The 14,221-nt window shown below is 39.1% G+C and overlaps 1 protein-coding gene and 1 pseudogene across 1 annotated transcript in view; both read right to left on the reverse strand.

Moving 5' to 3' along the window:
• The window catches only part of LOC138030010 (NLR family CARD domain-containing protein 4-like), a 95,781-nt pseudogene that overhangs the window by 21,220 nt on the left and 60,340 nt on the right, over nucleotides 1-14,221 (reverse strand).
• The window catches only part of LOC138030005 (NLR family CARD domain-containing protein 4-like), a 30,128-nt gene continuing 18,775 nt past the window's right edge, over nucleotides 2,869-14,221 (reverse strand). The window contains exons 6-9 of the mRNA XM_068877855.1: nucleotides 13,214-13,879; nucleotides 12,468-12,656; nucleotides 8,009-8,062; nucleotides 2,869-7,197 (exon numbers count right to left, since the gene is read on the reverse strand). Of these exons, the coding sequence (XP_068733956.1) occupies nucleotides 4,445-7,197; nucleotides 8,009-8,062; nucleotides 12,468-12,656; nucleotides 13,214-13,879 (3,662 nt within the window). The 3' untranslated portion in view covers nucleotides 2,869-4,444. The remainder of the gene's footprint in view (nucleotides 7,198-8,008; nucleotides 8,063-12,467; nucleotides 12,657-13,213; nucleotides 13,880-14,221) is intronic.

The raw sequence follows: 14,221 nt of genomic DNA on the forward strand, positions 1-14,221 counted from the left end.
GTGTTAACTGAATTAAATCGTGAGTTTGTATTTGCCGTCTGCCGCGTAACCTTGATTTCCACTCTCAAAATTACCTCCAGAACCTACTTTTTGCGTAGAATGAGCTTTTAGAATGATGTTCTTGTTTTGCATAAAACAAGCTAACAAAATATGTACCTTGCTGAGTTCGCATTTGTTAGCGTTGATAGTATTTTCGGTCCGATGCTTCTGTTTCTTGAGGGGTATATTGTTTTGGTCTCCCATCCAAACACTAACCCCGCTGAACAGAGCCTAATTTCAGTGAACCTTGGTATTACAAAGCTGTCAGATGCTCAGAGGGCACGCTTAAACTTGTGGTGAAAAGAAGTTGTGAGGGAACTCGAAAACTATCAACATGTCAGCCCAGAAGCCAATGTTTCTCGCTTCTCTTTTATTTGTTATTCTTCAGAGACCGGAATGCTGTAGTTCAATACCACACAATTCAGTGCCTTCTGATTTTCTGTAGCACGTACCACAGGCAACCCAGTGTATGCTTCACGGAAGCATCTCGTCTTTGCATAATATGTAGCTCTAATAGTACACAATATTGTTTTGGTACTGTTTATCATTATAGCCTTGGGTGAATAGCCCCGTGAGAAGACATGTGGTTATTACATGTAGTAAAATACTAAATCCCAGAAAGATTGAAGAAAATAAGAGGGAATTGAGAAACATTGGCTTAAAGGTTGACATGTTGATCATTTTCAAGTTCCCTTAAGACTTGTTTTTCACCTCAAGTTTAAGTGTGCACTCTGAGTTTATGACAGCTTTCTAAGACAAAAGGGCACTGAAGTTAATCCCTGTCGGGCGAGGTTAGTATTTGAATGGGTGACCTCAAAATATACGACTTGCCACACGACTCGTCGTCAGAAACATAAACTCGAAAATTCTATGTTAACGCTCAAAAATGCGAACTAAGCAAGGTACAGATTTTGTTAGCCTGCTTTATGCAAAACAACTATTGATGCAAGAGTAAATAAATATTGATACACATGGTTTTAGGAAGAGTAGAAGGAAATTTTCAGGAAATATCGATCATCAACAAAATTTGCGACATGAATCAAAACAACTTAAATTTTGAACTGAGAATATAAACAGTTACCATCGGCGAAAAACATTTTGGGAGACTATTGTAGTTTTGGCTGCACATTCAAGTAAATCGCAAAATCAAAAGTGACATCGAATTCAGTGGGCGCCGTGATTAAGTTACCTTGCGTGTTTACTCACGTAACAAAAGATACATCTGTGTCAAAATGATGGCAAGACACCGGGTTTATGTTTTTTTTTTTCCTTTCAAGTGTTTAAACGGATAATCCTCAAACGGTGCAGTTAGGCTAAGCATAGTTAGCCTGCGAGCAGGCTCACTTGATAGGCAAGGGCGGTGGAGCCGCAATCGCGAGATGGTCCTTATTTTTGAGATCATCGCCCTGTAATGAAACAAACCCAAACAAAACAGACTTGCATAGACATTCAAAATGGTGACGCTCTATATCACTTCGCTCCTATTCCTTTTTCTCAAATGAGAAAAAAAAATCAATCAAAATTGGAGAAAACCACTTTAAGACTATTTACATAGAGGCATTTACTTGTGAGGAGAGCGTTTTACGTGGAGATATACACCCTTTTAATAAGTCTAATATATGCCGTTTTCCGCTATTGACGTCTAACTCGTGATTAAAAATTTTATTCATAAATGAACAACGGATAAAAACAACCCAGGAAAGCGTAAAATTTTTACCCCTTTGAACATTTCTGAATAAAATTTGAAAGCACGATTTCGACGTCATTAGCGGAAAACGGCATATATTAGACTTATTAAAAGGGTGTATAAGCGCAAGCATGGAGAACAAGCTTTACGAAGTTGAGTTCAACAAAATGTTCACTGTTAATCCAAACCCAATCTCCACGGGATCCCGCAGAATGAACCGATAGGAATCGAGTCGGAACGCAAAAATTCACCACAGCACTTCTATTTTCCGTCTATAACCCACCCTTTAAACATACATTATATCATCAAACCTTTCAAAGTTGCTCATATAGTCATAAGTGAAAACACCTTTTCTCTTCAATGGATGAGTACTTTCCAAAAGCTTACTATTATTCAGTAAAACCTTCATAAGTGTGATTCTTTACAACAGCATCAATAGGCCATTTCCGAGTTGATGTCTGCCTCCTCTTTAAAGCGAGTCCAAGTGAGAAGTTTTTGTAATGGTAATTAGTTCTACTTTACATATGAATGAAAAGTAATTTTCATAACAAAAACTTCGCACTTAGACTCGCTTTGAAGGTGAGGCAGGCATGAACTCGGAAATGGCCTATTGTTTTGCTGATAAATTTAAAACTACAGATAAATCTCAATTTGAAAAAATACCTTTCCACCTCGATAAGATACAACAATAATCTTTTTTGAAAAAGATATATATGTTTCTTCAGTGTTGGCAATCCCTCCCTTAGCAATACAGTTTGATGGGCTCCAAACCTTCCAGTCTCCTCTTCACCATAAAATACTTGAAACTAGCCAGTTTTTATAAAAAAGAGGTGAATAATAACCAGAGAGGTTGTGAAGGGAAGTACCTTTGGCTTTCAATACAAAAAGTTGCATGCAAGCATTGGGTGCTATTCCTCCATGCACAAATTTCTGTGAAATGGCAGTGATCTCTCACTTCCTTTCTTTTTCATTATCCACAAAAAAGTCACCAAATATAAAATATCTGTTGATTTGTGTCTTTTAGAGTCATCTTTGGTAAAATTATCTTTACTGGTAACTTATTATATTTGTGATAAATGCCTTCAGCCAACTTCTGAGCCCTTTCAACAAAATAATTGTAATGATACACCAACATGGCTTTTCTTTTTTTTGGAGCAAAAAAAATTGGTTTCATTTCAAAAGTAACACTTTTATCAACGCATTTCACATAGAGACCAAAAGCTTGGTAGTTCGTAGTTTCGATAAATTTAATTGCAGCTGATTTGAGGGTTCCACTGCCACGTTGAAACATTCCTAATCAACATTACTACATCAAACATGGAACCATATGTTATCTTCCGTGGTCGTTAAATGAGATCAATAACAACAGAAGCACATCAGCTTCTGATAATAACCAAGGAAACGGACGAGAACGCATGCATACTAAAAATGTCTAAAATTCTAACCTTCGAATCCCATGTCTTCAAGGTAGCTTGCTTGCTTACCTGGAGAACTATTGAGTATTTTTCTGGAGAGACTGAAAAAGTTTCGCCTACAAAGATTTTTGCGCTTCTGCAAACAAATTCAAGTTTACTTTTTTCATTGCCATCATCTCTGGCATTAAAAGTAGGAAATGCGAAAGTCCTCTTCGGTCGGTATAATGGAGCAAAGTTGTATTTTTAAGGTTCAAGATTTAGCTTAAATTGTTTTAAAGCACTTCCCACCGCTTTATATCTTGTTAGACTTCCTGAAGAGGTATGCGCGATCTAAACCGGTAATTGACAGATCCATTGCTTTAAGCTGCACTCTGGTTCTTCTTCGTAATTTTTTTAAAAAATTGTTATTAAATTTCAAAATGAAAACTAGTGATCAAAAACGACCTTTCGATCTCTCTGAAATCATTTTCAAGTTGTAGAACGAGCGAATGAAATATACAAATATAAGTAGAAATAAGGGCGTGAGAATATCCAACGATAAAATATGTAAATACAAGCGCTGAAATGTAAGTGTTAAAATAATAAAATACTATGGAAAACTATATAAATAACATTACTTGGATTGACTTTGACTGTTTGTTCAAAGTTAGCTTAAGCTCCATTATAAAGAGCATTACGTAGATCAGGCAGTCGAAATTACATTAGCACATTCTTAAGATCTTAAAATAACGAAATATGTCACTTGGGGCTGTTCCATATAGGCTACGAACGCAGACGTATTTCCGGCGGAGAGAAACGACCGCCGGAAATACGTCGGCGTTTGCAGGTTATGTTCCATGTTGCTCTTTAATGTGATTCCCGATTGAAGACGATCCTTTGGCTTCCTCAACGCGCTGATAGAGGTGTCGGCACGTATACCCGACATAGTTTGTATCACACAAAACACATGCACTTGTAGTAGCATAAGTGACTTCTTTTCCTTTGGTTGATCTCGTGCCCGATCTTACGACTTGCATACACGGGGCGAATATCAATTCCAATTTTGCGGCCAAGTTCTCCAAGTTGTGTTCGCGCGGAATTGGCCCGTGATCTCTGATCCTTGAATGGTAACACTATTCTGGCAGGTGCTTCATTTACGTTACACGCTCGTGTGGAAATTGGATCGCCAGAAACTTCCTTGGTGACAAAATTACTAATGGACAATTGTAGCAGTTCAAAGGCAAGGAAACCAAATCATCATCAATAGTCAAAACTTTGCTTGCTTGTAGCACAGCATTTGGAAAGACGTCAACGCCTCGGCCAGTCAGTCAACAATGGAGTTTTCGGAATAAATGAATAAATGGGGAAGTGCTTCTTGAAGAATTCGTAAAGTTTCCCCTGACAATTTGCAAGCCATGCAATCAAAATACTTGATTTTACCAAGTTTCATTAAGAATGATGCGAGGGGTTTTTGCACGTGATCTAATGCGTTACCGCTGAGGTTTAGGCGATGCAGGTTTGGGACATTACTAAAGGACGTTTCCAAATCTTGCAGGTCATTTTCATTCAAATCCAACGAATTAAGGGCTAGCCATCTCAAATGCGGAAAAAAGCAAAGTTTTCTGGTTAGTGGACTGAGACTCCCACTAACACTGACATTGGTGAACGTCAACCATTTCAAGGGCATGTCTTTGTCTATTCTGTCAAAAAGGGCAAACATGTCTTCAACATTCAAACTATCACCTGTGCCATGCAAATAAAGAAATTGTAAGGATGACAATCTCTGGAACGAACGACCGAGCGCTGCAGCAACTGCTGGAGTCAGGTGGATTTTAAGTAGCGACAGGTGAACGAGGCTCTTGTGCGTGATACTGGAAACCAACCTCATGATTGCTTTCTCAGCACACCACTCATCAAAGGAAATACAAAGTCCCGTGATGTTTTCAAAACTTTGCAACAATTCAGGGAGTTCTTCAGTTCCTTTTGACATCAGTTTACAACTCAATTCTAAATCGCACTTGCTAGGGTTTGGGAGCTGTTGCAAAAATTCGCAAACACTGTCTTCCGCATCTCGAACGCTAACGATGATTCTCATCAAATGGGTGCAATTTTTGATTACAGCAACAAGATCTCTCATTGCAGAAAGTCCAAAGCTACAAAACGTACTTAAGAACTTAAGGGACGTCTTTTGTGGAACCAAGCTTACCGACTGACACGGTAAAGCAACAGCCTGTGCACTCTCAGTAAATAGTCTGGCATGGGCAGCACAATTCAGGTCTAACTCTCTGAAATAAACACTGACATCACCGTCGTGGATATGAAGGATTGATGAAAAATCACACATTTCACATTCAACCTCGAGGAACTTTCTCAAAAATACTCCAAGGGGAACATTTTCAGAATTCTCAGTTATCTTCATTGGGGCATCAAGGAAGTTTACTGTTTCTACCACCTTGTAAAGAGTTGCAAGGGCATCTTTAAATTTCAAAAACAAGAAACAAGGATTAAAAATAAAAGTCCAGGAATTCACACCGGAAAACAGTAACGCAACGTGAGAAGGTGGTTCTGAGATAACTGTGATCCCGTCAAAGCATTCAACGCAAATTTTTGCAAGCGTTTCTTTTGACTGTACATCTTCAAAGCAATAAAAAACCAAATCACTGAAATATTCATGTCTCGCAAAAACGTCATCCAATGGCTTGTATTTGTGGTCTTCATTAGATATCTTTTCTGATATATCAAGTGAAGGATCGTTTATTCTCACTGACTTCAAATGGTCAAACACTTTCGCTGCTCCTTCATCACTTAGTCCACATATGAATCGCAAAACGTTCTCGAACTCGCGACAGCTTTTCAAGGTTTGAGTGTGCTCTTCAATCAAACCGAGATTTCCATCAGGTATACATTTGTGAGTCACGTACCAGGCTGCTAAGAATTCTTGTATGCTCTTATGAATGAAAGAAACCATTTCTGTTGGTTGCAAGCTTTCTGTAAACTCAGTTACTTGAAGTAAACCAATGACAACACTGTCTTCATACAGAACTTCAGAAGAAAGTTTACCATACGGGAAAATGTGGTCATCGTTTAAAAGACACTCTAAAGCCAGCTTACCAATTTGACTGAGGATCTCTGAATTATCCTCTATTGTGCTAAAGTGAGGAAAGGTGTTCTTTCCTTGGTTGTGGCTTAAAACGTGCTGGACAATTTTTAAATATAAGCTCGTTTTGGCTTTCGACAAGCCTTCTGAATGTTTCTTCTTCCATAGCGTGCAAAAGAACAGCAAAAGTAAGGGAACTTTCGCAAGGCCTAACAGTTCGTTTTCTTCCAAGTGATCATACAAATCTCTGGCATCTCTTTTGTCACCAAGCTGTCGAGTTATGTACGTCAGTTTGTCCTCATCACTGAATCCTGTTATTTCTGCAAGCAGGTCTTGAAATTCTTGGAGCTCACCAGCTTTGGAAATTCGACTTGTCATCAACACACAGCAGTCTCTTAATTCTTTTCCACTGAATATATCAAAGATTTGAGATTCCTGTCCACTGTGATACTCATCATAGCCATCCAACAACAGAAGAACTTCATATTGATGATTGGTGATATAATTCAGAAGACCTTCTACTAACCATTTGTCTTCACGGGCAAAAAGTCCCGAGTTATAAATGACATCTTTGAGGCTTTGACATTTGGACACTTCCTTGAGGTCAACGAAAACAACAAGCTTGAACCTCCTCAGAACAGCGGCTTGCTTATCTTCAGTGTGAGTGTCATCAAGTCGAGCCCAGTCGATCGCCAGCCTCTTCGCAAAAGTGCTTTTACCAATTCCCGTCTCTCCCTGCACAAGAATCCTCTTTGGGTTAATTCCCTTACCGATTGGCGTGAAGAGGTCACTGTAGTGAGCCATCTTTTTCTGTTTTGACCCAGTTAAGGTGGTTTCTCTTTGTGTTACAGACAGCCGGGTGTAGACTTGATCAATATCTACAAGAGACGACCTGGACCAAACAGACGTTCGCACTTTGGATGTTTTTATATAATGTTCTTGAAGCTTTGCTCTACAGATTTCCTCACCGAAAGAAGACTCTGATCATGAGAGAAAAGGTAAAAAGAGAAATGATCATTTCGACCAACGTTACGTTCAACAGGCAGAAAAAAGTCCTTTTCTCTTTTGGGAAGTATAACAGAAGGTTTTTTAATTGAAACTTCATCTTCACCGTCACTGCTTCATTCTCTCCTTTTTCTTTTCACTATTACTATCATCGGAAAAATCAGCATTATTATTATTATTATTATTATTATTGCACAGCTAATGGTGAAAGAGTTGGTATATTGAAGAAATGTTTCTTTTTTCGATGGTGACTTGGACTTGAAATTGCATCCATTGGAAACTCGGAAAAAATCGGAGTTCCAGATGGGATCTTCGTGATCTAGTCGGATGCTCTAACCACTGAGCTACTGGACACTATGGTGAACAAGGGTGAAATGTGGGTCTTTGAGTAGAACTGTATCACGCAGTTACAAAGTCAAATAACGATGTAAACTAGGTGGTTGACTTATGCTCGGAAAAAAATCAGAAAATTCTTCATACATTTACATTTACCGGGGTTGACATTGCACCATCTCCATAACTATAATATTTGCAAAATGGTTTGTTATCTGAACATCAAGTCATCTCTTATGACCTTCAGGTACTCATTGTCAGTTGTATTTCAACTATTCACATCAAAAACTCGTGTCAAAGGTATCATGTTTATCATCATAATCATCATCATCAGGCAATAAAGGAAGTGAGTTACTTCTTACCTTTTCTTTTAATATACAAATTTGTGTCTCCTAAATGCAAGGCCTACACAATTTGATTCATAAGCATAGCTCAAGACTCTTCTCTACCTACCTTGGATCTCTTTTAGTTTGTCCCGAGTGTGCACTCCGTGTGTCCTCAGGATCTCTTTATTATTAAAAAAAGAAAACGAAATGAGGAAAAAAAGATACAAACGAGGAAAGCAAAGCCAACAAAACCAGCAACTCACAGTAACTCAGTAGGAATAATTGACTCAATTACCTAAAAGAAATTTCCACTCCAACAAAATTAACATCAAACCTCAGGAAAAGATGTCTATACAATCAAATTTTCCTGAACATTAAAGAAAAGTCGAATCCGAATAAAGAAATTTCAGTATTGCCTCTTCTGTTAAAATTTCCTGGCCATCTTTAATAACTGTGACATTTTACAGTTGCCCAAACGTTATTATACAAAAGCCCTTTGTATCAGAACCATAAGGCAACTGTTTCACATCACAATCCTTGAGATAGTGGTGCTCGCAAGAATTTTAAATAAAAGACTGAATCAAAAATTTAATTATTTTTCTGATAAAAAAGATGAAAAGGTTGTGGTGGATTGTCACAGGGGGAGGCCGAATATTAGTGTGGCCTGGATTGATGTAAAAAAGCATACGATTCTGATACGATCATAGTTGGCTGAATGGGGTGAAGACGTTACACAGGTTTCCCATGTGGCTGTGTAAAGTCATTGCCAAACTGTGCAAGAGTTGGAAAAGGTGGTGGCGATCACAAGGCAAGGGAGAGAGACCTCCGAGAGGATTAAGGTCAACCGTATGCTTGAACCCAGCCCATCAACAGCCAGGTTACCGGTCTCTTGTATATTGATGATCTCAGGATCTTCGCTGCATCGGAGAGTCCGTTAAGCTCGAATGAGTTATGAAGGTAGTCAAGTCGTCTATGGAGGATGTGGGGCTTCAGTGGAACCCAAAGGAGTGTGCGGTGGCCCATGTGAAAAGGGGGATACAAGTGAGTGGTGTCTCATGGGGGAAAGTTGATGAGTCGACTAGAATACCCTGTCTTGATGCTGCTGAGCAGTACAAGTTCGTGGGAGTACTTGAGAGTGTTACGCAGGATAAGTTGGTCCTGGAGTGTGCAGCAAAAGAGTATCTCAGACGATTGTCAGTGATCTGGACAAGCCCCTTGTCCGATTACAATCAGGTGGTAGTGTCAAATTCAGCTACGCGAGCAGCTCTTACCAATGCAAGTATACACGAGTCAGAAGACCCACACAAGCACGGAAGGTGAGGTGAGGTGCAGATTATGTGGCGATGTTCCTCAAGTGCCCGAATGAAGTCTTGCAGACAGAAGTGATATGAGTCTCAAAGGTGAGGGTGTCATCTAACAACACACCAGTATTACGACATGAAGCAGTTGGGGTTATACCCTCTTCGCCCACCATAATATTAGAAATGTTAGTTCATCATTCAGTTTCAAATAGTTACGAGACATCCAAACGCGAATTTCAGCGACACAAACTTCAACACATGACGTAGCTGTAATGAGCTTTTTATAAGCTATAGCTTGATGCTCTGGGGCAACAAGTCCACGTATATCTATCAATGGCGTGAGAAATAAACAACAACAAGAACAATAACAATAATAAATAATAACAATAATAATAATAATAATAATAATAATGCCTGTCACACCCCAGATTTCTACAAAATTTCCAGCAAATCATCATCTTGCATCCTGACACAATGTGGCTGATAGTCTAATCAGTTTCTCCACATATTTTACACCTAAAAGAGACATTTTGCTTGTCTACCAAGTGCATCATCATCATCATCACCTCATTGTCATCAACGTTTTCCTGGTAAACTGATCTTCTGTACATCCTTGATGTTAATGTTTCCAGGGATTCTTTAGACACATACTTCCAAGCCCTTTTTGATAAGACTCTGATCACACTGATTTCACGAGCTTCCCACCAATTCGAAAGATGTGTTTCTTTCAGGACGGATAGCTACATCAATCACCAAACATGTTCGGAAGTCTGTCATTTTGATTCTACTGGACTTGTCAGCTGCTTTTGATACAATAGATCATCTTCTTCTGCACTCAAGACTATCTCCCAGATTTGGTATTTGTGACAAGGTACTGAATTCGCTGCGTTCGTATTTGTCTGACCCCATACAATTTGTTAGAATCCAAGATGTTTCCTCTGATGTACATGACTTTCCTTATGGAGTTCCTCAGGGTTCAGTGGTTGGTCCTTTGCTTTATTCATTGCATACATCCCCTTTGGGTGACATTGCAAAATCTCATGATCTATCTCATAATTTGTAGGCTGACGATAAATTTTGCCTTTGGAAACAGCATCACAAGAGGAGTTATTAGCATGTAAATCTACAGTTGAAGACTGCACTAGGGGTATTAACCTATGGATCTTAGCAAACAAACTAAAGTTGAACAGTAAGAAGCCACAAATTCTGGTATTTTTGTCCTCCTATTCCCCATGTACTCTTCTGGATAGCCTTATCATTGTTTCTGATAAAGTTGACTGTTCAACTAGTGCTAAAAATATTGGGGTTACTTTCAACAATTCTCTGGCGATGGTACTGCATGTCACAGCCGTATGCAAGTATTCTTTTTTCATCTCCGCAATATTTTCAAGATTCTCAAGTTTTTGTCCTATGATACATGCAAGACCCAGATTCATCCTACTATTACTTCAAGGATTGACTATTGTAATTCGCTTCTTTATGGTCGGCCAAAATGTTTCACAGCGCTTCAGAGTGTCCGTACGTCCTGAGGTAGCAGCTTTTCAAATTTAACAATGACTCGCTGAGTGTAGGGAGTACGAATGTCTCATCTTCCACTGTAGTCAATAATCTAGGATTCAGAGCACAACAAAAAGGCTGTCCGATGGCCCGGGGCTAGTGGAACAATAGTTTTGGGCTAGCACTTTCTTATCACAGGTTGCCCGATGGGCAAGCATCAATTGAACACAAGTGTGGCATTGTTTGTTGCTTTTTTCCAGAAGCAAACTTTTGACATGAATGTTTTAATTAACAGACCGTTTGAGAGAGAAAGTGAAAGAATAAAAATCTTTTCTTTTTAAGGGCCCGAACTCATCCTTGTCAATCATCATTTTAGCTGGCCAAAGCCAATATGGCGACGATCAGGTCTGGTCATTTTTGTTATGACCGAGCAAAACTTCCAGTTGTCGCTAGGCCAAGTCTTTAAGAAGATCATTGCAGAAGACTTATATGATAAATAATGCTTCAAGGAGAGCAAGCACAAAAGCACTAGCGAGTTGGCAAAAGTCCCTTCTCATGTCAAATGATAAACTTACATCACAATGAAATATTGCTATCTTGTGAACTGTCTGATAACACTGAATCACTCTTTGGGGTTGTTCCTGATTTTAGAACGATATCCTTGTCTTTATCGATAAATGTTTCAGTAGTTTATAGGCCCTTGTTATTCAGAATACTGCGACAAATTTCTTAACTTTCTAAACCGTGTAATGGTACTTGAATAAAGTAGGTTTTTAGTTGTTGTTGGTTATTTTCAATAAGCGATCTTCAAAAATTTAACAATTTTTTGAGCACGTGCAGCATGCCACACAATTTGCGTTCAATTCAAACTTAAACTTTTGGGGACGAGCTCCTCAGAGACTTGGGCTAGTAAGATGAAATTACAGCTTGCCCGAAAGCTGATGCTTGGAATTTCGTCTCATCCTGTAAGAGTCAATGGTTTAAAGGGATGTAGAGGTTGCTAATGCTGAAATTCTTCTTTTTTCTTTATCGCTTATCTCTTCTTCCAACCTCCTCATCTGTCAGCTGTGCACCTTGGACCAACCAATAGAGCTCTCCTTAGTTAACATTACTTAGTGTCCTTAGTTAGGCATTTGTCAGCATTCTGATTAGATGATTCACTCGTTACAAATGCTACGCATCTCTGGTGCTCTGGCTCAGAGTTCTCTTGCACATGGGATGGAATAGGTTCTGCTAGTTTGCTTTTAATTTGGTCCATTTCCACTTCAAACAGCCATCCGTTACCTCAAACTCATCAAGTTGTTCTCAAAAGGCAAGCATGCATTTCCGAGAGCCTCTTTCAACTGGTGTCAGGCCCATGAGATAGCATTCAATGACAATCTTGTTCAACCAGTTTTCAAATTCTCTTCTTGCAGTATTTGGATTATAACCCGGTTCTCGCTGCAATTCCCCAGAAACAGTGCTGGGTAAGGCACTCTGACTCTGTGTTCACTGTTTTCTGAGGGTCGTTCTCTATCAGGCTTGATGCCCTTAGCCTCCTGCTTAAAAACCTACAATTCTCGCCAAAAATCCTTGAAACACCCCTTTCCCCTGGACAGTGTTAAGATGACATTTTACTGATTGACTGGCTAAAACAACATTGAAGAAGAGAGGGAGACGAAAACGGTGTGAGAATGTTCAAAGTGTTTCAAGATTTTACCATTATTATTATTATTATTATTGGTAGTTACACAATTACTGTACAAATGCTTTAATTAAACAGCCAGATTTTCCAACGATGAAGTTTACCTTGGTTACAGTGCGGCCATTCTTGGAAAACAACAGGATCATTGAGCATATTTGCCACAACAGAGGCTGCCATGGTGCTTGCAAAAGACATCCACTCACTTCGTAACAGCTGGGTTTGATTAACATAACTTGCTACACCTTTTACTACCACCCACTCAACTTTTTCATCATAGGCTGCAGCAAAAACACCTGAAGATAAGGATGAAGGAAATTTTTAGGGAAAGGTCTTCAAGCAACACTCTGTTGATTCACATCTCCAAGTCAATCATTGAAACAGCAGCTTCAAGTTGACTATTATTCTTTCTGGCTTTAAGTTTTTTAAAAGATTGTTGTGACAATTAACTTGCACTTCACAGCCATTCTATTCTCCTCATATGTTACAACAACCAAGTTTTTTAGATTCAAATGTTTCTCAGACAAAGTGACAATTTCTTCCATTCTATCAACACAGTATTGTCTTGATTACCCCAACACAGTGAAATGAACCTAAATCAACCTTGGAGATAATCGATTTCAATGGAAGCCGTCTTATTGATGCCCTAAAATAATCTTTTATACACCTTTCTTACGTGAAAAAAAAGTTCAGCAAACACAATGCTTAGCTTAGTATTTCCTTGGAAAGCTTAAAGTTTCATTGACAAAAAATGAAGTAACAGAAAATAATAACTTTAGGATTTTTTCAGATTTGTCTAATACAAATTAGTTAAAGGTTTATTACCATTCATCGTTAAAACTACGCATATTACCTTCCCCTTCTGTCTCAACAGCAATTGCTTCTGGATATTGGTCATCCCATCCACACTTCACTGCCTGTGTTTGGCTCAAAATATCACTATCACAGTGTACTTTGACTTCCAATTCATCTCGATTTTCCAAAGGAGCGATCCATCCACAATGTGCATCCCTAACAAGACTGCCAAGATGTCGACTCACAGGAGTTTTGAATCCAGCTGATGTTGTTAACTTAGAAGATACAACTACATCTCCTAGTTTAATTTTATCCGAGCTTAAACCGCTGCAAGTTCCCACTGAAAACACAGCCTTGGGCCTCAATGTCCTGACGGCATTCTTTACCACTATTAATGATCCCCCTGGGACTGCGGCACCTTTGGAACATTTCATTAATGCAACTTTAAGCTTCTTTTGGTCATCAGCATTACCAGTGTATCCAAAATAGATCGGGCCAACTTCTATCTTGTAACTTCTGAAAGGTTGTTCCAGAAATGAGAAACAACTCAAGAACTCACAATCCTCCACAGTCAGCAGCAAAACATCAATCGGCAGGTCAGCACATCTCCAGGGCTTGCTGGTGTTTGGAAGATCATTCAGTTTTGGGGGCTTGACACTGAGCTGTGGGGGCATGACATAACAGTCTTCCGGAACAGCCAAACAAAGTGTCCTTTTCTTTCCAACTAAGATTTAAAAAACGAAGCAAAATCATTTATTATCTTGACTGGTTTAGCTAAATAGTAGAAATGCTACTGAGGGGAAGGAAGATGTTCAAGTATGCTTCTGGTAATTTAACGACAGTTCGTGCATGGAATAGAAGGGAGATTTTAATAGGTCCTGAGCAGGGACATTATAAAACGTGGATCCCCAAACTAGTTTGAGGGTGCAAGCATGTACTTCTTGAGATGATTTTAATAAGTGCCGAGTACTATGATTCATGTGGCTGTCTTCTGTGGTGTATCATGGTTGGGAGGGTAAATGCTCGGAGATGCTAGCTACACCAAGCTATTCTAAAATTCGAGGGT

This window comes from Montipora capricornis, chromosome 13 (genome assembly GCF_036669925.1).
Source record: "Montipora capricornis isolate CH-2021 chromosome 13, ASM3666992v2, whole genome shotgun sequence".
NCBI lineage: Eukaryota > Metazoa > Cnidaria > Anthozoa > Scleractinia > Acroporidae > Montipora > Montipora capricornis.